Below are 25,770 nucleotides of genomic sequence, written 5' to 3'. Positions count from 1 at the left end.
GATTGTACGGGCTAGTGAGTACGCTGACTCACAAAACACTGTTTAAAAAAGAGAAAAAAAAACAAAAAACCAACATTTTTTCTATGCTGCGATCTTGGTCCCATCACCCCTGGCGCTGAAGCAGAGCACATATGGAACCAACTTTTTCACCACACTCCCTCTTCACACACTCGGAAAAAAAAGCAGACAGAGCAGGGTGAGTTGCTACTAGCTGTCACAGAGAGGGAGAGAGAGGGCATTTGTCGCAAGGTCCAGAGAAGGTGAGAGAGAGAGGGCTTTTGCCGCAAGGTCCAGAGAAGGTGAGGCAGCTGGGTGCGAGAGAGGAGCTTATTGGTCTTTCGGGAGAGAGAGAGAAAGAGACGGCTCAGAGGTAAAGCTCTTGGGGTTGGTAGAGGGAGAAAGAGGCAAGCAGGCATGGATGGAGGTGGCGGCAGACTAAAACGAAATGTCCTGGAGCTGCTGCCCCTGCTACTACTGCTCCTGGCCCCGACGGCCTCCTGCAAGTCCACCATCGAGCCCTGTAGTGGCTCGGACTCGTGCAATGCCATGGTTGGGTACACCCTACCCACTGACCTCAAGGTCTCGGAGGTGGCGATCCGCTTCCAGGTCGACCCCGTCTCACTCATTACTGCCAATGCCATCGACCTCTCTTACCCTGATATAGAGAACCACATCCTCCCTTCCCAAGTCTTCCTCAAAATCCCTATTACCTGTGCATGCGTCAATGGCATCCGCCGTGCCTCCTCCATTGTGTACCACGTTCGGCCCTCCGACACACTCACAAGCATTGCGGGGTCAGTGTTTGGGAGCCTGGTGACGGCGGACCAGCTGCGTGATGCCAACTCGATCTCTGACCCTGACCTCATTGACGTTGGGCAGCCGCTGGTGGTGCCCTTGCCATGCGCGTGCTTCAACTCATCAGACAATGGGCTGCCGGCCGTTTACCTGTCATATGTGGTGGTGGTGGGGGACACACTCTCGGCGGTGGCGGCGCGCTATGCCACGACCGTGACAGACCTCATGGCTGTCAATGCCATGGGGTCCCCCCTTGTGAAGCCTGGAGATATCCTGGCCATCCCCTTGCCGGGTGGGTTCACATTCTCTCTGTCTCTCTCTCTCTCTCTCTCTCTCTCTCTATGCATTTCTTATATCTCTGAATCAATGTTGTGCTTCAGTAGAAAACTCATTTCTTGTAGTTGTTTTTGCTTTTCTTAATGCTGAATTGAAGGGTTTCTTGAGACGATGCTTTTTGTATAGGCATTCTCTCTGTTTTTCTTTTTTTTGAATGGGATTAGTGAATTGTCTTTGTTTATTTTCGGTCCGCATTTTTTTTTTTGACATTTTTATTCTAGAAGTGTTGAGGTTTTCCCGGAGCTGATTTTTGAGGTTAGTTTTGACTTTTTAGATGCAGAGCTGAAGGGTTTCTTCATAGAAGTTATTTTCCTTTGTATTTAATTGCTGGTTTTTGAATGGGATGGGTAAATTGCCTTCTTTTTCTTGTTATGCCCTCACTCTTGGATATTTTTGTTGAGAAAGATTGCTATGTTTGTTTAAAATTAAAAATTTTGAGATTGGGTTTGCTTTCGTACTGCTTGAGTCTGAGGATACTTCAGATGAAGCTTTTCCTATGGGGCCTCCTCACCTATGTTTCTTGGTTTTTTAATGGAATGGGTGCATTTCCCTTTTCCTTTTCTTCCTAGTTTCTGGACATTTTGATTCACCAAGAACACTCTTTCGATCCTACCTCTCTTTCTGAGGTTGCCAGGTTGGTTAAATGGGTTTGTTATTTCTGTTATGCAGCATGCGCTTCTGGGTTTCCAAGGTTCTCTTCAGATGCTGGTCTTATTGTGGCTAATGGAAGCTATTCCATTACCGCTGGTCACTGTGTTCAATGTAGTTGTGGCCCAGGAAATCTCAAGTAATCACCTATCCTCTTTTTCTCCTAATTTTGTCTTCATTCTTCTTACTCTCCTTTGGTCATTTGATTAGTTGATGTTGTGGGCTTGGTTGCAGCCTTTATTGTACTCCTTCACCTCTGGCGGTGTCTTGTTCAAGCATGCAATGCAAGAATAGTAACCTTATGCTTGGAAATGTCACTGTCCAACCCACTAGCGCGGGTTGCAATGTTAGCTCTTGCTCGTATGATGGCTTTGTCAATGGAACCATTATCACCATGTAAACCATACTTTTCTTCATCATACCCGACTCTTCACCATGTCTCCGACCACACACAAACACACACACACCAGGTCATGTGTATGTGTGTGTGATGTTCAAATGTGTGTGTGATGTTTACTTACTATTTGACTTTAACTCATTCATAGTAAAAGATATTCTGATTTTTCTTATTAGAATTTTTCATTTTCTTGTCTGTTTATTCTCATTTCTTGCTTTTGGGATATTTTGATTGCAGCTTGTCCACATCTCTTCAGCCTCAATGCCCAGGTAAAGGCTAATTATCTCCAGTTAATCTTATTATAAAAATTTGAACTCAAGCTTTTAATTCTGTGAAAGCATGGTTCATTAATTTAACATCTTCAATTGATTTTAGTAGAAGTACCAGTGGTCAAAAAATCAGTGAGTCCGGGTTCGCCCTAGATACTCGGTTATGCAGCTTGCCAGGCTATTGGGATCTTTTGATACCGTTAATGATATTGTATTGGGGGTTAACTTCTTGAACGATGTAATTTAGATTTTGATGATAACACTCTCTACAACAAAGACTCTGATAAAATCTAACCCAAAAAAAGAATATATGTAATTTTTTTTTGAAAATTGAGGGTTTTGGATAAAATTGAAACCCTACACTTTTGACTCTAAATCTCTTTGAACAAGGATTTTGATTGGATAAATTGTGTTAAATATTTGTTAAAGCGCTCCAATATGGATTTTTGACACAAAAGTTCATGAATTTTGGTTGAGAATACAGGGAGAATTAAAGAGATAGTGGATCGAGGGTTTTGAGCTCAAAACTGGCAATTTTTTTTCTTAATCTCTCCAAAATTCTGTTTCGGTCTTTTTTTTTGTAAGGCTGTTGTTGTAGGTCAATGAGGGACAAATGATTTGTGACCAACTTAAGAGTTGGTAAAGAAATGAAATGTTAAATGTTTTAAATTTCTTATTTTTTTTTAGATACGTGACATTTAAGGTCTTGAAATAATCTATGGAACTACACTTGCAATGAAATTAAATCCCTGAGCAGTTTGTAAAGTTCTTAATGCTTCCAGTTTTGAAGCCAGACTGATGTTCCCCCTATATGCAGGAGCCCACTTGTTCCCTTCTTTGATTCCTCCACCATCTGCATTGGCCATCTCTTCACTATCTCCAACACCATCGCCATCTCAATCATCTGTCCCTTCAACAATTCCCAAGTCATCAACTGGAGGAGGATCTTTGACGCTTCCTGGGCTCCTCTCTCCAGCTGGTGGTCCAACTGGAAGTACATCTGATGCCTTCTATCTAACTAGCAACTTACCCTGTTTTCTTACTGCTATTGTCACTTCTGTTGTCCTCAAAATCCTTTGATACGTGTGTTCTATTTCCCTGGGTTTATGGCTCGAATGTGGTTTTTAGTTTGTGGGTCACACTTCCTGTGGTCTGATGTTGTATTTTATTGTATTCAGCATTCTAATTTATTTATGAGACTGGATGGGGTATCTTTTTGTAACTTTGCGTTTTGCATCCCTCATGGAGTTTCAAGTTTTTGACAGTAAAGATGTAGATTTACTGTCAACTGTATTCATCATGCCGATTTTGTAAGTTAGGCCAGCCCTGTTTGTATTTGAAATTTTTGGGCCCTTGATAATTATCATGAGATGCCTTTTCATCTCATATTCGCAAAATATATTAGTTATGCAGCTTATGCTTGAGATGATGTATTTGTTGTAGGCCAATTAGCATACTCAAACTTAGTTAAATTCCATTGCATTGGTCTGCTTTCGTTTGAAAATTCGAAATTTCTTCTTCATTGCTTGTGCTTAAAAGGTTAGGGAGATACATATTATCAGGATGATGCTTGTAGAGTTTCAAATCTGTTAGCAGAAAATGAATTGTTGATACCTTTATGTGACTGAGTTTAGCTTGTTCTATGGTTGGTGGCTTGGATAATTATTTGTGTTTGCTGATATTAGTACTAAATCGATGACATCAATTGCTACATTCAGATCCTTGTTGATATATGCTTTTGTTGATGTGGGTGTGTAACTGCACCTCGCCTCTATTGCAAAATGGACCATGTATACTCTGTAATTCTGGATGGTTGAAGCTGGACTTCGTGACATATTACAACTTGTTAACTTTACTGCTAAATAATCCAATTAGTGGTCTATTGTGTGTTGTTCTGGGTTGTGTATGACAGAAGTGCATTTCTGCCTCTGAATGAATTAAGAGTTAATGAGATTGTTTCTGAGTTTCTATTTTGTGTACTACATACTTCTTTTTTGTTGTGCAGGCATATAAAGTGCTAAAATTAGTATTTTATTCGTTTCTGCAATTCAGGATGTAACTGTATTTTTTTTTCTTCATGTCTCATTGTATTTTAAATTAACCTGGTTTTTACTTTCGATCTTTTTGTGTGAATAAGCTGGGACTCAAACCATGTGATGATGATAGACCTTGGGCCCTAGTGACTTGCCTTTGTGGTGCAAAGCATCATGGCATTGGGTATATCCAGTTTAGTGTGATTTCTTGCTTTTGGAAATCTAGTGCTTATTTTTAAGGTTATATAGTTTGTGTGTTAGACATTGGAAGCGTACTGCAATATCAGCACCATGAAAACAATAAGAAAATATCTCATCCAATACTGCAATGACATATTTACATTGTAGGATTGGAACTCTTGACGTCATGTTGTGGCTTTGCGACCTTGACCACCTAGGCCAAGGGTCCATTCCTTGGCATGGGTCATGGCCAGGCCTAGTCTTTTTTTTTGTTTTGTTTCTTTTTTTGAGAAAAATGTCCAGGCCTAGGGTTCAATATGGTGTCGATAATATAATATTTGATTATATTGTATTATCATGTCTGGGAGTAATATTGCAACAATATTTGAGATTGCAAAACCTATTTCTTTGCTCAAACATACATATAACCTATTAGAATTAATTGAAAACTTATTATTGTTCGTCATAAACGCCTTCATGGTTGTCTATCACCTTGATCGGGGTGGAATGCATGTTGGCTGACATGACACTTCAAGATTGTTCCATTTGAGTGCCTTATCATCTGCTCCCTTGTGTAACAAGCCTGCAAGTGGCAGGTTTGCATTTTGTGGCCTGTCTTGGTCCAGCTTAATGATGTTTCTGGTCTATGGGAACTATTGCAGTACACTTAGGATCTCAATTTTTGGCTCCCTAACTTGCAGCTGTGATTCCTTGAATTCATCTGATGACATGCATTGTTATTGACAATGTTGCAAATATGCTTCTTTTTATTTCTGTAGTTCAAAGTGCGAATATAGCAGAAGCATATCAATGTCTTTGATTTGATACAAAAGGACTTCTAAGGCTATTAGATATGGTATGTTCTGGAAGTGCATGGATATGTGATTATTTCTGTTCCTCAGTTTGTTATGAATGTGGTATTGTATCTGGAGAAGAGGTTGGCAAAATGTTTATAATATCCGAAGATAATGTTACACTTATCATGTCCATAGATAGTATTGAATATTTTCAATTGTAATGGGTGGAAGTTCATGTTAATAAGTCCTACCATTGTTTTGCGGAAAATACTAATTTTCATATTTGAAGTCAGTCTTGCTTTGAGAGTACAGAATCAATGCACTTTTACAAGGTTAGATGTGCTATTTGAAACTTTCTTCCATTTCTTGTTAAATTTGGGTCCATTTCTTTTGAGTAAAGAGATCCCCTGAGAAGGCCATCTGAAATTCCAAAAAATTGCGGAGGTTCAGCCACTGGAGGCTGACGGTCATCTGGGCTTAGTTGGCTATACAGCAGCAGCAGCAGCAGCAATGACAATAACGAACGACATCATTATAATTATTCTCAGTACTGCTATTACCACTTGTCGTTGTTTTATTGTCGTTATTGTTTTTATTATTATTATTAAATGTGTCCTTTAAACGTTGTGTTGGGAGCCCAGGAGACACTTTCTTACGCTTAACCTCATGGAGAACCCTAGTCTCTTGGATCATTGTTCTTGAATGCAGCATGTTCCTTACTTGGTCTTAGTATGCAATGATGCTTACAGGAAGCAAGTTCATGGTCGGATATATTAATTAGAATGTGAATTAGCCCTTACAATTTAATTCGATCATGATGAATGTGATGAAAACAATTTGTCGGATATGTTGTGTCCTAATTTATTGGAAATAATAGTAATGACTTTTTTCCCAGCATTGCTATATGGGTATGACACAACAAACAATTGTGTACTTATGGAAATGGACTCTTAGTTTTTGGAATGTTTCTTGGTAGGCTGTTGCTCTGTTGTCTCAAGGGTTGTTTTAGCAATTATAGCTTCTTTTCCAGACAGAATTGGCCCGTCCAGTGTTTTAAAAAGCGTTAGGCGGGTCCTAGGCGACCTGGGGGGTCCAGGCTGCCCAGCGCCTAGGCGGGCGCCCAGAACCTGGGCGGCCTAGTCGAATCCAAAAAGGATGCCCATTTGAATAAAAAAAGGATATATAGTATAAAAAATAAAAATTAGGTATTTAGGGCACTTACTTTGAGTTTGATTGCTCAATCTTCAAACTTCCACCTTATGCTCCTAAGAACTAAAAATTTTCTAAAAAACCCCTCAATAGAGTTATAAAACATCAAAAATTAAATCTAATATCAATAGGTGATGTTTTGATCAATTTTTATCAACTTTGAGAAACCTTTCGATCTTAAAGAAATAAGAAATCACAAAAAACTAGTTTTTTTGGAGGCTTTCTCTATCTAAAATGGGCTCCAGTGAGTTTTAGGTTTCCAATGAACTGCAAACCATTCTTCTAACCCTTTATATTTTTTAAAAAAATCAATACAAAAAAAAAAAATTTCCACCTTTGGTCGGGGGGCCCACCTAGGCGGGGTGCAGGCCCTGGGCAGCCGCCCTGGGTTGGGCGCTGGGTGCCCGCCTAGGCAAGTTCCATACAGCTTAGGCGACCGCCCATATTGGCCGCCTAGGCCTGGCGATGCCGCCTAGGCATTGGGCAGTCCGCTTTTTCAATCGCTGGGCCCATCCTTCTGCGTTATAAGAGGACCACCATTGGGGCATGAGGTCTTGGCTCCTCGAGCCCCATCATTTTGAATTAGAAGGGTTTGTGGTTGATCGATATTGATAGAGTGGCAAGGAGAATGCACTTGTGGTTTGAGGCTATCTTTGCTAGAGAGGGTAAAAGTGGGTCCCTAGGAATTGGTCCTCCCACTCTATAGAGGTTACCCACCTAACAATTTTGGTTAGTGTTTGGCTGATCACGTGGATGGGTCAGGTAAAGGCTGACACATTGAGTGGGATGATGTTTGAGAAGTTGTTCCTGAAGATAAAATGAAGAAGGTTGACATGGTGGTGATAATCTGACCATTCTGGTTCTTCTTCAAAGACCATCTGGTTACATTTAAATCGTCACCTACGACCTAAGGGTTAGGCAACATGGAGGCAACTTGATTGAGTTGCTCCAAAAAATTCTCAGTTGGCATCTATTGGAGCCACATATCACTTAAAATTTCTATTGAAACTGGTCTGAGATTCTTGAGAGACAAACCAAGACTGAAAAATACCCTACGTTGGCAATTACTAGGTCATGGATAGAGACTCTCAAATGGCCCAAATCCCCAGAAACACCCTGGTCAGGCCTTGGTGCACTGGGGGGAGAGAGGATGCTGAGCCCGCCTTCATTTTGAAGCTAAAACTTTGGAGGCATACTTAAGTGAGTCTCCCAGAAGCCCTTTTTTTCTTAAGGGCATTGCCCAAACTGCGGATGTTCCTAATAATGATATATTCATTTGGGCAACATTGAATAGGGGGGCAAATGCCTCTAGGGGTGCTTGGGTGCTTCCCTAGATGGGGGTACTGAGTTCGGGCTAGCTGGAGATAGGTTCCATGTCCCATGTCTTGGTTGACGCATGCAAGGTTTGAGCTATCTCATACGCCTTTTTTTTTAAAAAAAGAAAATTATATTTGTATGTTTTTAACCTTGTCCTTAGTGTCGGCATTACCTTTAAAAATGTCATGTCTAAGGAGTTGCCATTGTAGAGAAAGGCCACAGCTTGCAAGATGTCAATGTTTGGTTTGGTCTAATCAATGTACTCAATTTCTTTGGACTACTGATTAGTACTCCGTGTTCACGTTGAAACAATCCTCTTGGTTTGGTTGAAATAACTGAGGGGTAGGATGATAGAAGGCATCATCCCTTAGCTCGGGGTACAGCAGCAGGGCCAGCAGGAAGCTAGAGAGAATTGCTGGAAAAGGGACCGATTGATGGAACGCGGGTCCAGTTGTGGACTAAAAGAGGGAAAAGGTTAGAAGAAAAAGGTTTTCTTTTTTTTGAGAAGGGGGGGAGGGGTTCTTTTGGAGCATGGTTGGTGGAAGTAGGGCAGGTGTTTGTGGCAGAGGGGATAGCAGAAGAGGGAGTGGGTAAGAAGAGGAGAGACTCATGGCTTACTGCCCATGAGATGGATGTTGTTAAGGAGAATCTGGATTTTGGCTGTCAGTGGAAGCCAGACATTGAGGGGGAGTGATTATGGCAGAGTCAAGATAATATTGAGAGGGCGAGGGGGACAATGGAGAAGAAATTGCCTTCTTACACTCTGGGTGTGGGCATTAAGAGAAGAAATGCATGGGAGTCTATCAACGGGATAGGTGGTATTTGAGAAATAGGAAAGGTTGCAGAGAAGTGGGGGATAGAGAACAGGGGTTGAGGGAAGGGAAGCAATAGGGCCATGGGGGAGAATAGGAAGAAAAGGGGATAGAAAGATTGAGGGTAGGAGGAGGGCCAGAGAGGAAGTGGGAGGATGGGTTGGAAGAGGCTGGAGTATTAGAGATAGAGGGATGAGAAAGGTTTAAAGAGGCCAGGGGACTAGAGAGAGGGCGAGGAAAGGTTGTAGGAGGCCGAAGCAATAGGGACCGATGGAATGTTTGTGATAAGCGGGAGGGCAAGATATAGGGAGGATAAATACCAAATCAGGTGGGTGGTGCTCGTTGCTCTCCACAGCTATTGACATGGTAATTGACATCAGGCCATTGAGAGTCTGCTTGTCTGCTAAGAGGAGGCCACTTAGCTACTTGGTCGCCTGATAATGGCAACGAAATGTGGCATTCAGTAAGCCATTCAATTGTGCAGGTGATGCATGCTTTGTAGTGAGTCTCGGTCATCGCTTGATATGTCAGTGATAGATTTGTTTGGGATTTTAAATGCCAGTAGCTTAAGGCTTGGACTGACATGGTATTGCCCCTGTCAATCTAGGATCTGTTAGGATCGGGTGATGGTGCGGCCATCGAGGATGTCAGGCAATGGGGAATCATGCGGCTTGGTGGTGAGGATTGGCACTGATGCCATGGATTAGTCTTCACTGTCTGGAGCTTAATCTTGGATTTCCAGTCCAGGATGTGTGGAGCAGTGGCCTTAATATTTCTCATGATGGCAGTGTGGATGGTTATAGCATGCATATTGACAGTAGGCTCCATCTAATGAGGGTTTGGGGGAGATATGGACGGTGTTGATGACTTCCCTTCAATGGATGTGGTGGCCCTTGAGGTACAGACCAAAAGGGAGGTGCGATCCGTTGAATTCAAATTTGGAGTTGAATTTGAATACGAGATTTGTGATGGAAAGCTATTGTTGTTGATAGATTTGGTTGTATGACTGGGGCATCACATTATTTGTCAGAGAGGGGATCGCCGCCAAGGGGAGGATGGTGTCATGTGGTTTGTCGAGGGGGTATAGAGCGGCCTAGTGGCGAGATGGTGCTACATGGATAGCCTTAGGGTGCTAAGGGAAGCCACACGTACAGAGTGTGGGTCCTGGGGAGGCCTGGAGGTCCTTGATGGTGGGGTTGGAGTTGATGGATGGTGGGGATGATTTCATTAGGGGATGGACTTGGTAGTATTCAATGGTTGGTGCATGCCTGGACGTGCCTTCTGGCAGCTTCCTGGGCTTGCCATCTGGTTGGGACATGCAGGTTTTGCGGGGGAATCATTTTTGAGCTGGTTGGTGACCTGGGCTTGTCACTGATGACTCGGATCCAAGGAAGCTTGACACTTAGACATCACCTTTACAAGTTTGAGATTGTGTGAGACAACTGCGGTTGTATTGAAATTCTCATCTGTGGACTTCGTTTGCCTTGCCTCTTGCTCATGCTTACCTCTATTTGTAGTTATGCTGCTGTTGTTCTGTTGTTTTGCATGCGTTGAAAGCGGGGCCATTCACCATTGCCTTCTAATCAAACAGTAGTAAGAAACGCCATATCCTTCTAATCAAACAATAGTAAGAAAAGCCATATAACCAGGTGTTAAACGTACAGAAGTTGCAATGTTAAGATCATCGATGGAAGATTCCGTTTATATTGCATTTGTTTTCAGCCTTTTCATTTTCTTAGAACGACAATATCATACTTCTGTTAGCATCATCGCCAATTACAATAATTTGGGTACAGAGATGCATTACAATCATTGTAAGCACAGAATGATAGCCTCTCTTGCATCCATTGCTTACTACATTCATTCAACTGCTGCTGCTGCTGGTTGTCACGGCCTTAGTGTGGAGCTCGTCTTAGACTGTGCAGCATGTGTTCTTTAGTCTGTCAGGGACAGGTTGACCTTCCCAACCCAAGCACAACAACGAGCTAAGCCCACAAGGTATGCAACTAGGCATAGTGCGCACCACCAACACTAGCATCTCTCCGTAGTATGCATCCCCACACTCGGATGGCAATGCGCACACACACCCACAATAGAGATAACAAAGTAACCAAGAAAGGGCACACGAGTTGGCCAAAGGCCTATCCAATCCACTATATTACCAAATAATGCTTACAATAGATCCCCCATACTCTTAGGTTTCCCCTTGCCCAAGTTGAGTTACAAATGACGGGTCTTCCCCTAGGCTCAAGGCCTTCCATATAATGTTCTAGACACCCAAATGTCTCACATCTAATGGCTAGCAACCCTCTAGCCCTTGTATGGCTTCCAGAGCCATCTAAACAATACATCCTTCAAGATATGTCTAATGGCCCATTGTTATTGGCTAGGAACCATCTAGCTGTTGTATAGTTTCTAGAGCCTTCTATGCAATCCAACCATCAAGATACATCTAGAGGCTCACTAGAATACTCATGAGGGCCCTATAGTTTCTCTAGAACCTTTCGGACTCAAGTGACACAAATAATGGGTCTAAGTGCCTTGTTCTCAATGCATAGCCAGCTGCATGGAAAAATTTCTGGGCGTGACATTCTCCCCCACCCAATGTTGAGGTGCCCTCGTTATGATCTTCTTCTGCTCTTGCTGGATACCCATCCTTGAGTAGCCTCAACGCCCAAGCATCCTCCCAGCTCGCCTTGTCCCATCTTGGCCTCGCAGCTACGTCGTGATCCCCATCCAAGCATCTGACGATGGGTTTCCTCTTGTGATTGCATGCCATCGCCATCCTCAAACGTTCTTGCCCTGCATCCTGCCTATTCGTGTTAAGCTACCCACTTTACTCCTCAGTTGTTCCCTTCTTTGTTAGTTTGTTATGGGCAGCCTTATGCTTGGGTGTGTTTGTCTCCTTGGAAGTACATTCCCTTTGGCCTTCTTGTGCTCAACTTGGTTGGGCACCAACTTAGCCTTGCGCGGCAACTCCCCCACCTTGGTGAGCTGCATAGTCGATGATGCCTTGCACTTGGTCTTGGTGCTCTGTACCACTTGCACCAAGCAAGGTGTGCTTTCTATGATGCACACCATGCTAGGAACATGCATGGGAGTCACCTTCGCCCTGCGTAGGAAGTCCATCCCCAAGACTACCTGATAGTTGTCCAAGGGCACGAATGACATGTTGACCTTGCCACTCCATGGACCGAGGCCTATGTCCACCTTATGAGCTGTGCCGTAAATGGGTTTGCGCTCAGAATTTGCACCTTTTACCCATGCTGTGTCCTTATAAACCGCGATCCCAACCGATCAGCCTCTTCTTTGGAGATAAAGTTATGCGTTGTCCTCGTATCTATCATGGCCCTCCCATTGATTTGGACCTCCACATACATGAGGCCCTTACTAGGGGGCCTTGAGTTGCCCCGTTTTAGCCTTTATCGCATTGAAGAGTTGGATTGAGCTTATCTGAGTCTCTTGAGTGTCACCATCATCCTTGGGGTCTTCTTCTGAGGAGTCTAGCTTTGCTACCAAAGCATTAAAGAAATCTCTCTCTGGGCATTCTCATGCTTTAAGCAGTCCATCGCATATAAAGCACTTCAAGCTTAGTGGCTTAGTTCCATCCTTCTTAGGACAATCCCAAATATGGTGTGGTCCTTCGCGCTCATGGAAAAAGTCCCAAGGTGTGGGCACTTCCTGTTGGCCCTCATCTCCTCAGTCTTCCTTACCACTCTTCCAACTTGAGGAAGACCCAAGGTGTGGGCACATCCCGTTGGCCCTTGTCTCCTCGGCCTTCCTTGCCACTCTTCCAACTTGACGGCTTGCCATGCCCTGCCATAGGGCTCGAGACACCATCCTGGTCTCCCCCATCAAAGCCAAGGTCATCCATGTGGGGTCTTGACCTTGAGGGACCCTCCCTCTTGTTCTCCAACTGCTCAGCCATTGCCATGGTCAAGGCTAAGTTGTGCAGTCCTCGACGCTACAACTCTTGCTCAGCCAAGGGTTGCAAGCCATCCATGAAGTTAAAGAACAAAGCGTTCTCAGCTATGTCAGGGATCTCCAACATGAGGGTGACACAATCATGAATGGACCCAATGTGTCTTACCCGCTTTAGGTTCTTTCGGGCCAAGTATTCCACGTTCTCAGGTTAAAATTGCCTCTTGATTTCCCTTTTGAAGTCATCCCACGTATCTATGGTGCAGCTCCCTCGCTTTATGTTGCATGATGCCTCTGCGACCACAAGGTTGCTATATTCCGTAAGGTACATAATGGCGGTATACACTGTTTGAACATAATTTTCAACACTTTAGTCCCTGGTAGGAAGCAGATCAATAAAGCCTATAAAACAATGGAAATTCCCGACATTCTCAGAATGGCCCCAGAATTGGTCAAGATCTTCATCAGCACTTTAAAAGACCACCTCCCAAGTTTCATCACGATCAGACATGTTTAAGGCAGTGAACACAAAGAAACAATTTCAGCAAAATCGGTCTCTAACACCTTGAAATGGACCTCGTAACTAGAGCTATACTTTTGGTGCGTCAAATAGCTGTGATACCGCGCCATTAAATCCGAAACTGTCGAAAACCCTTATGGGTCAAGTTTCGGCTTAATCGGACACTTCAGGACAACGTTATGGGTAAAAGACTAAAAAAAGGTAGGCCGCACACTATTCCCGTGTGGCCTCACTCCACCAAAACACCGTTGAAGGTGGCTGTTTTTACAGTCACGGGCAGTCATTTTCGGGACCTATATCTCGCTTGTTCCAAGTTGGATCGCTCCCAAATTTGGTGAGCATGTTCGTCTCATCAAGACGAACAATTCGATATGTGGTACACCCCGTGACGATGCTCGAGCAGTGAGAAAAACTAAATGAGTCACTAATCCGTGAAGGAAGTTGCAAAATATTCAGCAGCAGTACATCTCGTTCGAGTAGCCAGATCACGATGCTCACATACCCGATCGGCACGAAACCAATTGCATTATGTGCGTGAGGTCTGAGGCTCTCTCAAGTCTGAATCTCGCGTACGATGAACGGTTAGATTTCACACACGAAGGCATCAAAATTGCTGTAAATTCTGCCTGCCGGACTTCAAGATTTCGGTCAAAAACTCAAGACGACAAAATCTTCATCCGAACACGAAATCAAGCTACGTTCGTTGCAACATGATCATGATGGCATGCTCAGTGTGATTCAATGAGGAAATCACAAAGAAACATCAAGGAACGAGCACACAATCGATGTAAAGTTTTCAAGATTCATCTAAGGTTCAAGTCTCATGATCATGAGTCAAAAACATGATTCATGGCTCGAAGTTAGTATCAAAATGATCACCATGCCGAGCCTTACAAGAAAACAATAATCTTTCGATCAAATGGGTATTAGAACAATCTCAGGTCAGCCACCGAAGATCACGCAAGATCTCGGACAGCAACAGGGATTGTTATGGGATTCCACACATTGTTAGGCAGGGGCAAAACAATCTTTTTGCACCCATTTTTAGAATTTCTTTAAAGTCAATTAAATTGTAATTATTGTCAATTTTAGGTAGTTTTTGGCATGCAAACCTAAATTGTAAATCACGCTCGGTTCATTCTTTGATCATTCAATAGAAATTTTCATTCTTGCTTGAGCTTGTGAGTACGTCTTGGAGAGAGAGAGAGAGAGGAGAGAGAAGAAAAGAGCCGGTACCCTTCGGGCAGGTAGCTTTCTCTTTCCTCCCCTCTTTCTCTCTTCTCCTTTTTTCTCTCTCTTCTCATCTCTCTCTCTTTCTCCCTCTTCTTCTCATTTTTCTCTCTTCCCCCTATCACAACTGGCCCAAGCCTAGTGCCGGTTGGTTCTCCTCTCTCTCATTCCTAGAGTCAGGTGGGGTTCTCTCTCCTCTTCCTTCATTACCAATGCCTAGTAGGGGTTTTCTCTCCTCTTTCTTCATCCTAGCATCGGGTGAGGTTTTCTCTCTCCTCTTCTTCCTTCATCCCAGTATCTGGTGGGGTTTTCTCTCTCATCTTCCTTCATCCCATCACCGGATGGATTTTTCTCTCCTCTCTTCCTTAACAGTCGGTGAATCCTAACGCAGGTTGGATTTCCCACTTCTCTCTTGTCATAGTCGGCGAAGCCTAGCGCCGGTTGGATTTGTCTCTCTTCTGTTGTAGTTAGCAAAGCCTAGCGCTCACTCGATCTCTCCCTTGCTTCTCTCCAATTGCAACCAACATAAGCCTAGCGCCGGGTGGTTCTCTTCTCTTCCTCTCTTCTCATGTGACACAATCGGTGCAGCCTAGTGTCGACTGCTTTCTCTCTTCTCTTCTGAAACAGTCGGTAATGTTTAGCGTCGATTGTATTTTCTTTTCCTCTCTCTTTTATCCTCTCATCTCTTCTCCCTCCCTCTGTCTGTTCCCTTCTTCTCTTACCTCATTTTTTCCCCCATGACCACCACGCTGCTATTCTTTCGTTCGACTAAGAGGGATTGAGGTTAACCTCTCATGGAAGTCCTGTCGTCTAGCCGTAATGTTGGTGCGCCAGGATTACATTGCTCGTTTTATTGCTACGACAGATTTACCATCGTGCTTAGTTAGTCGGTATTGGTGATGACGTCTAGTAGTGATCCCATGAGCCGGTCTTGGTACCAAGCCCGTTTTGCTATCACGTCAGGCCAATTACTCGCTAGCTTGATCCTCTTGCTTAGACGAACTCTGCTCTCCACCGTCTTCTTCTCTTCTTGTTTTTGAATGCGCAAGCTTGTGTGCGTTCATCAAAGAGGAAAAGGGTGAGGTCCGACCCACCCATCTTACAACCTTTGCCATTTATGTCTGTGATTGCAGAAAACAAGAAGAATACAAGTCAAGAGAGGCGATTCCGAACCAGTTTCATTACTGGGGGGCTTTCTTCGTGATCTAAGAGGGCGCCCACGTGCGTCAGCCCGATAAGTCCCGAACCCACCTTTAAAATTTCTCTCTCACCAGTTGGTAACACTTGCCGCCGTTCTCAAATGAGGTTCCCAAGAGAGCAATCTCAAAAGCGTCCCGAGTCTTCTCTCGAAACCCGAGACGAGTGCCGTCCGATCATCTAGGATCCGGAGGGTGAGATTGAAGCACCTAACTATACAATTTGGCCATTTTGTCCCCAAAGGACATGGCTTCAAAATAGCTTTTTAGTTGCCACAAGAAGTTGGCCCTTTCATCCCAATAGGACATGGCTTCAAAATACCTTTCTTGTTGCCACAAGAAGTTATCTAACTCTCTAGCATCCCTAGACCCATTAAAAGTTCTAAGTTCAGGCCCACTTATCTTCGGGCCTTCCACAACACACTTGCACATAGTTAGGTCGCCCCTTTGTTCTTCCACCTGCTCCTACAGCTTAGCTAACATAGTCATTACCTTGTCGTCGGAAGCCACCCTCTCTTTTTTACTAGTGTCCATCGCCCCATTGAGGGTTAGCAGTAGGCCAATCCTTAGGTCTTCGAGACCAGCCTCGAGGCTTGTAATGCTATGATTGATGTCCCTGATCCGGCTTGCTCCTCACCCATGGCAAGTTCAAGCTGTGCCAACCTTCTTTCCATGCCAGCCAAGGGGTCTTGAGACTTCTCCCTCTTGGTCTTGCCAACCTGGCATTGCCCACAAGATTGGTTGCCTTGTGTTACTTCAGAAGCCATCACACGCCTCTCTCCTTGCCCGCAAGATCAATAGCCCACACAAATAGCCAACACCCTCCAATATCATCTAAACGGTGCCCAATTTGTGCTGAAATCAATACTTCGGCAAATAAAAAATTTCAAAAAATGTTGCCGAAGCTTGATTTCTTAAAAAATCGAGTAAAATAGATGTTTAATCACAAAAAATATAACTACAATACTCTGAATAACTCTTTAAACTTTAAAACCCTTCTGATTTTCATCACAAAAACTAGTGATTTTGTCTAAAATTAATCAAATGGCAGAAATTATTTGAAAATTAGGGTTCTTCATGAATCAGTCACGATTTCTTAATAAATTTATTACAAAAAAATGGTTAATAATAAAAATAACTTACACAATGTGCTGAAGAACATCACGAGCTTCAAAAACCCTCAGATATCCGGTAGTATGGTGCCCAATTTCAGCTAAAATCAACACTTTGGTGGATTGTACTCAGAAATGTCGTCAGAGCTTGATTTCTTAAAAAATCGAGTAAAGTAATTGTTGAATAAAAAAAATACGACTATAATCCTCTCAATAATACTTTGAAATTTAAAACCCCTTTGTTTTTTATTAAAAAAACTCTCTATTTGGCCTGTAATTCATTAAATGGCAGAAATTTTTAGAACTCAAACTTTTTTCTTTCAAAACCGTGATTCAATCCATTGTTTTAAAACCATGATTCAATCCATTGTTTTAAAACCATGATTCAAGGCCTTTGCCTATCGAAAACCCCAAAAGTGCACTGGGAATGTGCATGTGTGTGAGGACCTTACAAAGTGGGTCATCCACTTGTCATGGTCCACCCTCCTGAGTTACGGTAGAAGTCCCAAGTTTAGGATTTGCTTAGTCTGACCTATGTGGCTTCTACTTCAGGAGTATATAGATCTGTTTGCCTGACTTATTTACGCTTTCTGCATGAGCTTTTAACTGTAATTGTGATCTGTTGTCTTTATTACCCTACTTTAAGAAAAGTGATTGTGACTTACGCATTATATATATTGAGCTGCCTTTCTCACATTTCTGTTAGAGTGTTGAGGAGCATGTTGAGGGACTTTATTTGATACATGTGTCTATGTACGTATATATGTGTTGCGTATTTGTTATCACTATCATGCTAGTTGGAATGCAATGTTGTAGATCTGCTTATTGGGCTGTTAGTTCATTCCAACTTATTTTCATAATTGTAGAGTGAAGAATGTTGACACATGTGCTTAAGGCGGGTGACCATTGGGGGATTTAAAGCTTGAAGTTGAGAGGTTATAAAGCAGTCCTTTGAAGACTTTCATTGTATGTTTTGGATGTCTCAGTATTGTGTGGTGTACCTCATTTTTTGTCTTTTAGGCCAGCAAGGCCAAAAAGGAATTGTAAAGACTTTGTAACACTGAAATGAATGAGATGGATGTACTTTTGAATTGTTATTTGTTTAATGAATGGTTTTATTCTAGTTTTCTTTCATGGTTTGCTCCTGATTCCGTGTTTTCATATGTTGAGCCACTCCCACCTGAGTGATGTTCATGTTTTCCGGTCATGATCCCGCACTCTATCGCCCTTCGGCAGGGGTCAGAGGGAGGGGTCGTGACAATTTTGGTATTAGAGTAACCATAATAGGATTCTTGGCCTAGGGGGTCTTAGTAATACCCCTAGGGTAGTTTTGGTAGGCTAGTAACTGGGTGTTTCTGTTTTAGGTTGGAGATGCCGAGGACTCGTACTACCAATGCGAGTTCAAGTAACAGGAACACCGAGGCCTTCAGTGAACTCGCTAAAACTTTGGAGGCCTTGACACAAGTGTTGAGAGAAGCTAGGCCGGCCCGCTAGCCCCTTCTACCCCCGCCTCTGATATGAATGATAGTAATATGATAGAAAGGTTCAGGAGGATGGCACCTCCAAGCTTTGTAGGGCACGGGGGAGTAGAAAAAGCTGAGAGATGGAGAGAGATGATGACAAATTTCGGGCAAGAAGAGATGGAAAGTTGGGTGTCACTTAGTCCAGGAGTTTTAAGAAGAAGACACGACCCCCTCCAAGGAGAGAGTGGAAGGAGAGAAACAATCAAGGTGGTGTCAGGATCTCGGGAGTTTTCCCAATAGATGTAAGGGGCAATCGACACCCAATTTGCCCTCCTTGTGGATCGGGGAATCATACGGCGATAGAATGCTTCAAAAAGACCAAGGCCTACTTCCAGTGTGGTAAATTGGGCTATTTAATTGAAGATTGCCCCGTCAAAGGACCTGATGACAGACCAAAGATTCAAGGGCGGGTGTTCGCCTTGATCGAGCAAGAAGCCAACGCGTCAACCTCTGTGATTCGAGGTACGCTTTCTATGTGTGGAATTGAAGCAAGAATTTTAATTGATCCTGGTTCTTCCCATTCATTTGTTGCACCACACTTTGCATGTCATTTGAGTGTTAAACCTGTACGACTTGTTTGGACATTTAGAGTATGTATACCTATGGGGGAATCAATAGAAACTGATATGATAGATAAACAATGTGGGATTGTGATTGAAGGGCATTTGTTGCCTATAGATTTGATACTTTTGGACACTCAGGATTTTGATATTATTTTGGGTATGGATTGGTTGTCACTCACTATGCTACAGTGAGCGGTTTTGATAAAACTGTAACTTTTAGATGCCTAGATCGACTTGAACTACATTTTAAGGGCATTAATGATGTCTCTCCTTTACACATCATCTCAACGCTTCAGACTTCTCGCTTGTTAACCAAAAGATGTGTGGGATTTTTGGCTTATGTAGTAGAAAATCGAGGTGTTAAGTCTAAATTGGAAGAGATACCGGCAGTGAGACAATACCCAGAGGTCTTCCCTGAAGAGTCAACTTCTCTGCCCCCGGTTAGAGAAATTGAATTTGAAATAGCGGTGGCCCTTGGTTCTACACCTATTTCTGAAGCACCTTATAGGATGGCCCCACCTAAGTTAAAAGAACTGAAGGAACAGTTACATGAATTGTTGGATAGGGGGTTCATCCGACCTAGCGTGTCATCATGGGGCGCACCAGTTCTATTTGTGAAAAAGAAAGATGGGTCTTTGAGGCTATGCATTGATTATAGACAGTTGAATCAGTTTACAGTAAAGAATAAATGCCCATCGCCTAGAATTGATGATTTATTTGATCAACTGCAAGGGCCCCAAGTATTTTCAAAGATTGACTTTCGGTCTGGGTACCACCAACTGCGTGTTAAGGAAGGTGATATCTCCAAGACCGCATTCAGGACTCGTTATGGCCACTACGAGTTCTTAGTCATGCCATTTGGATTGATGAACGCCCCAGCTGTCTTTATGGATTTGATGAATAAAGTTTTTAGCCCCTATCTGGATGATTTTGTGGTGGTCTTTATTGATGATATTTTGGTGTATTCCAGGAATCAGACAGATCATAAGCAACATTTAAGAATGGTCCTCCAGACTCTAACGGCGGAAAGGTTGTATGCTAAGCTCAATAAGAGTGAGTTCTAGCTTCCAAGTATGGCGTTCCTTGGGCATATTGTTTCCAAAGACGGGGTTGCAGTTGATCCTTGCAAGATTGAGGCTGTGCATATATGGGAAAGACCAATGAATGTATATGAAGTCCGCAGTTTTCTAGGACTGGCGAGGTATTACAGGCATTTTGTAGAGAGATCTTCAAAGATAACACTTCCCCTAACCCGCCTAACCCAAAAGGAAGTCAAGTTTGCGTGGTCTGATAACTGCAAAAGAAGTTTTCAAGAATTGAATAAAAGATTAATTACAACCCCGATATTGACCTTGCCTGAGGGGAATGAAGAATTTGTAGTTTATACTGATGGCTCACACAAAGGGCTTGGGTGTGTATTGATGCAAAGGGGAAAGGTATAGCTTATGCCTTTAGGCAGTTAAAGCCTTATGAACAGAACTATCCCACCCATGATTTGAAACTGGCAGCGATGATTTTTGCCCTAAAAATCTGGAGACATTATCTGTATGGAACTCAATTTAAAGTGTTCACTGGCCATAAGAGCCTCAAGTACTTGTTTTCTCAGAAAGAATTTAATATGAGACAAAGAAGGTGAATGGACTTGCTCAATGATTATGATTGTACCATCAATTACCACTTGGGTAAGACTAATGTTGTGGTATATGCTTTAAGTAGGAAGCCGGTGGTGTCAATGGCTTGCATGATGGTCTGAGAGATGAAGCTACTAGAAGATGCAGTAGAGTGGCATCCAGCTTTGCCTCTTGATGTTGGAAAAGGAATAATTTCATGTATGAGAATAGAGCCACATCGTTTTTAGCAAATCTGGCTAGCGTAAAAGGAGGATCCTCTGTTCATAAAAATTTTCGAGGAAATAAAATCGGATGCTAAGGATGAAATTGTCTTGGGAAGTGATGAAATGCTGAGATTCAAAGGGCCGGTTTGTGTTCCTAACAATGAGAACGTAAAAAGGGCTATTATGGAAGAGGCACATCACACCTGTTATTCAGTGCATCCAGGAAGCACAAAGATGTATCAGGATCTAAACATAATCTTTTGATGGAATAACATGAAGAGAGAGGTAGCACAATTTGTTTCCAAGTGATTAAACTGTCAATAAGTGAAAATTGAACATCAGAAACTTGTGGGATAGTTATAGCGCTTACCTGTGCCAGAATGGAAGTGGGAGCACCTAACTATGGACTTTGTGTCTGGCTTCCCCAGATCAATTTCGAAGCATGATAGTATTTGGGTCATTGTAGATCGGCTCACTAAAGCTGCTCATTTCTTGCAGGTCCGTACTACTCATACCATGGATAAGTTTACCCAATTATACATCAAGGAGAATGTAAGACTGCATGGGGTGCCTGTTAGTATTGTGCTGGACAGAGACTCCAGATTTACTTCAAGGTTTTGGAAAAACCTGTAGTTGGCTATGGGGACAAAACTTTCTTTCAATACAACTTTCCATCCCTAGACTAATGGACAATCCGAAAGGACCATACAGACCCTGGAAGATATGTTGAGGACTTGTGTTTCAGATTTCAAGGGAAACTGGGATGATCACTTGCCCCTGATAGAGTTTTCTTATAACAATAGTTTTCAGGCCAGTATCCAGATGGCGCCTTTTGAGGCATTGTATGGGAGGAAGTGTAGATCGCCCATATTGTGGGATGAGGTCGGTGAGAGAAGACTGTTGGGACCAGAGATTGTTCAAATGACCTCAGAAAAGATCGCTTTGATTCGAGAGAGACTTAGAATGACTAAAAGTGGACAGAAGAGTTATGTTAACAATCGGAGAAGGGAACTTGAATTTGCGGCGGGTGATCAGGTTTTTTTGAAAGTATCCACCAACTAAGGGCATCATGAGATTTGACAAGAACGGGAAACTGAGTCCACGATTATTGGACCCTTTGATATTTTAGAAAGAATTGGAGTCATGACATATCGATTGGCCCTACCACCCAAGTTGGCTAATGTTCATAATGTGTTTCTTGTGTCATTGTTGAGAAAGTATTAGGCCGATCCATTCCACGTCCTAAAGTATGAGCCAATCCTGATCAGGGAGGATTTAACTTTTATAGAACAACTTGTTGAGATACTGGATAGAAGAGTCTAGATATTGTGTCACAAGGAGATTCCTCTAGTCCGGGTTTTATGGCAGTATCACTCGAGGGAAGAATCAACGTAGGAGCGAGAAGATGAAATCTGGGCCTTGTGCCCCCATTTATTCAACTAACTATTTTGAGGACAAAATCTCTTTTTAGGTGGGGGATGGTGTGACGACCTAAACTTTTCCCTTCCAGTTAGAAGGCATAGAAGGATAGGGTGAGTTGGAGAAGAGGCCAGCGTCGGTTGGAAGAGCCAGCACCAGGTGGATTTATGTGAAGAAGCCAACACTGATTGGAAGAGCCAGTGCCTGGTGAATTAGAGAAGAGGTCAGTGCCGGGTGGATTTGTGTGAAGAGGCCAGCACCGGTTGGCTTGAGTGTCAATGCCGGTTGGATTGAGTACAAGTTTCGATTGTGTCTTTGACATGCTAGAGTTGAGTATGCCACTCGTTGAGAATGCATGCTGATTGAGTACCACATATCCAGATTTTATAGTCTTTTGATGACACTTGGCCAACCACCTCAACCCAAGAGTACTTAACTCCCCTTCCTCACCTATGCCACTCATTCTTACTTCATTTCTCTCTCTCTAAGACATAAGGTGGAAAGAAGCGACTATTGGTGGGCAGCCATAGTTGGGTGAGTGAAAGCTATGAGGAGAGAAGTGGAGAAGATACCATTGTTATTTAGGTAAGTGGATCCATCACCATTGCATGATAGTCGTAAGGATGCATGGAATTTATGCATGTACATTGAGTATGAAAGTGTATATGATGTAAGAAAATCCTTACGCCTTTTTATTTAGAAATTGGGGCTCTTGTTCTATGATAATGGTGAATGTCAAGAATGAATGCATGATTCTTAAATTATGTAAGAAATGCATGTTATGCCTGAGTATGTTTGTGTTTACATAGTAAGAGAATGGTTGTTATTATGTGCGTCACCATGAAATGAAGGTCATGGAATGTATGCTTGAGACATGTTGTATGCCAATGTGAACTTCTAGAAGTTTGCATGTTCTTGTAGGTGGCTTTTAAATAGCCAAATGGGGTTCGATTGACCTTAAACTTCCCCCATTGGAAAGACATAAGAGTCTAGTAAATTTTTTGTTTTTACCCATTTATGAAATTATTTACAAAAATGAAGTTATGTTTCAAAATGAGAAGGTATATTATTATTGAATGATTTCCTGGATTTTTCATTTATACCACTGTGGTCACTGATTTTACCTAGCCAAACGAAGTTCATTTTCAGCCAAACCATAGCCATTTGAAAGATACATAAATGGGCTAAAATTTCTATGCGGAAACTATTTTGAAAAGCTTCCTAGATTGAAAGTTATACCTTGCTTTATGAAGGTATATCACTGTGGGTAGTATTGATGAAAATCAAAACTATCACCTTGTTTGCCTCGAATTTTCGAACTATCAAATGGAATCCAAATGATTTCAAGTTTTATTTGTTAGAAAGATATACGTCTTGGCTTAAACTTTTATTTTGTACTTATTGCAAGTTGCCTTACGGTTTGAAGGTTGTAGTGATATGAAGCAGGGTACGTTGTTGTCCACTGTATACAGCAGGGAGCAGTTGGTTAACCCTCATTTCCTTGAACCTTTAATAGGTCAACGACGTTCTATTGTCTTCAAACCACTCCCAAGTGAGAGATAGGTGTGTTTGGTACGAAATTGATTTTGGAACCATCTTCAAACTCTAAATGGTCCAAAAGTTAGGACCCCAATTGTGAGTGCTCGTGTGCATGCATGATAATGAAGTTGTGCTTTGCTATGAAATGGAAGCATGATTATGATGAATGCCCTGTTGCGATATGAATTGTATTTATTTTAATGATGCTTATGCTATATGTGAATAGGTACCTACTGTGTGAATAATGGTATCATGATGCTTATGCTATATATGAATGGATACCTACTGTGTGAATGATGATATCATGATGCTTATGCTATATGTGAATGGACACCTACTACTGGAATGATGGTATCATAATGCTTATGTTATATGTAAATGGATACCTACTGTGTGAATGATGGTATCATGATGCTTATGCTATATGTGAATAGCTACTTACTGTGTGAATGATTGTATCATGATGCTTATGCTATATGTGAATGGATACCTACTGTGTGAATGATGGTATCATGATTCTTATGCTATATGTGAATGGATACCTACTGTGTGAATGATAGTATCATGATGCTTATACTATATGTGAATGGATACCTGTTGTGGGAATGATGATATCATGATGCTTAAGCTATATGTGAATGGATAACTACTGTGTGAATGATGTTATCATGATGCTTATGCTATATGTGAATGGGCACCTACTGTGTGAATGATAGTGTTGACAACTGCAATTTTTCCCTGACTCCCCATGATAGGACCGGACTCAGGATGTGAGTAGTTCGGAGGGTCGCCCCCCTCCAGATCTATGTGGGCACTACACATTGAGTCACTTAATGATAGTGTAACACCCTTTCACCAAAAGGACGTAAGGAGAGGGTAGTGTCTTACAAGGCCTCTGCCTATCGAAAGCCCTAAAGTGTGCTGGGGATGTGTGCGTGTGTGAGGACCTTATGAAGTGAGTCTTCCACTTGTTATGGTTCACCCTCCTGAGTGATGATAAAAGTCCCAAATTCAAGATTGGCTTAGCCTGACTGATGTGGCTTCTACTTCAAGAGTAGATATATCTGTTTGCCTGACTTTTTTATACTTTCCGCATGAGCTTTTAACTGTAATTGTGATCTGCTGTCTTTATTACTCTACTTTAAAAAAGGCGATTGTGACTTACTCATTATATATATTGAATTGCTTTTCTCACATTTATGTTAGAGTGTTGAGAAGCATGTTGAGGGACTTTATTTGATACATATGTGTATGTACGTATATGTGTGTTACATATTTGTTATCACTATCATGCAAGTTAGAATGCAATGGTGTAGATCTACTTACTGGGCTGTTAGCTCATTCCATCTTATTTTCATAACTGTAGGGTGAAGAGTGTTGACAGCTGTGCTTAAGGTGGGTGACCATTGGGGGATTTGAAGCTTGAAGTTGAGAGGTTATAAAGCCATCTTTGAAGACTTTCATTGTATGTTTTGGATGTCTTAGTATTGTGTGGTGTACCTCATTTTGTGTATTTTGAGCCAGTAGTGCCAAGAAGGAATTGTAAAGACGTTGTAACGCTGATATGAATGAGATGGCTATACTTTTGAATTTTTATTTGTGTAATGAATGGTTTTATTTTAGTTTTCTTTCATGGTTTGCTTCTGATTCCGCGTTTTCATGCGTTGAGCCACTCCCACCTGAGTGACGTTCGCGAGCTCCGGTCGCGATCCCGCACTCTGTTGCCCTCCGACAGGGGTCAGGAGGCAGGGTCGTGATAGGAAACTTTCTTATGATTGTGTTTTTCCAATCAATAAGAGTACAATCTCTATTTTGAGGTGGATCATTATATATATATATATATATATATATATATATATATATATATATATATATATATATATATATATATATATATATATATATATATATAGGGGGACGTATTTCTATGTTTACGTTCTTTGAGGTATAAAACATTCATTTTAAAAATGGATATAAATGGGTAGTTCATTTAAAAACAATTCAAATTAATGGTCCAAATATTTTCTTCACAAAATTATTATTTCTTATTTTTTAATTTTATTTATTTATTCATATTCATGATCTCCATATTTGAGATTATATGTCTTCATAAATTACGT

General features: G+C 42.1%; 1 protein-coding gene across 6 annotated transcripts; it reads left to right on the top strand.

Moving 5' to 3' along the window:
* The first annotated feature begins 233 nt into the window (after nucleotides 1-233).
* LYM1 (lysm domain GPI-anchored protein 1 precursor) lies at nucleotides 234-25,241 on the top strand. Of its 6 annotated transcripts, none has more exons than XR_016053326.1 (7): nucleotides 234-1,087; nucleotides 1,801-1,918; nucleotides 2,014-2,175; nucleotides 2,414-2,445; nucleotides 3,263-3,439; nucleotides 17,639-17,707; nucleotides 25,017-25,241. XR_016053326.1 is itself a non-coding variant. In XM_088863811.1 (7 exons), exons 1-6 carry the CDS (start codon nucleotides 415-417, stop codon nucleotides 5,476-5,478), a joined length of 1,203 nt encoding a protein of 400 aa, XP_088719937.1. In that variant the 5' UTR covers nucleotides 234-414; the 3' UTR covers nucleotides 5,479-5,514; nucleotides 17,639-17,869. The 6 variants fall into 6 exon arrangements, 5 of the variants coding, with proteins under 5 accessions (XP_088719937.1, XP_088719939.1, XP_088719938.1 ...); XM_088863811.1 differs by lacking the exon at nucleotides 25,017-25,241 and adding an exon at nucleotides 5,438-5,514 and having other exon boundaries at nucleotides 17,639-17,869; XM_088863813.1 differs by lacking the exon at nucleotides 17,639-17,707.
* The last annotated feature ends 529 nt before the right edge of the window (nucleotides 25,242-25,770 follow it).

The sequence above is a fragment of the Amborella trichopoda genome, chromosome 4, assembly GCF_054954075.1.
Source record: "Amborella trichopoda isolate Santa Cruz 75 chromosome 4, AtrichopodaSantaCruz75HAP2 v2.0, whole genome shotgun sequence".
Lineage (NCBI taxonomy): Eukaryota > Viridiplantae > Streptophyta > Magnoliopsida > Amborellales > Amborellaceae > Amborella > Amborella trichopoda.
This window is presented reverse-complemented; position numbering and strand designations above follow the sequence as displayed.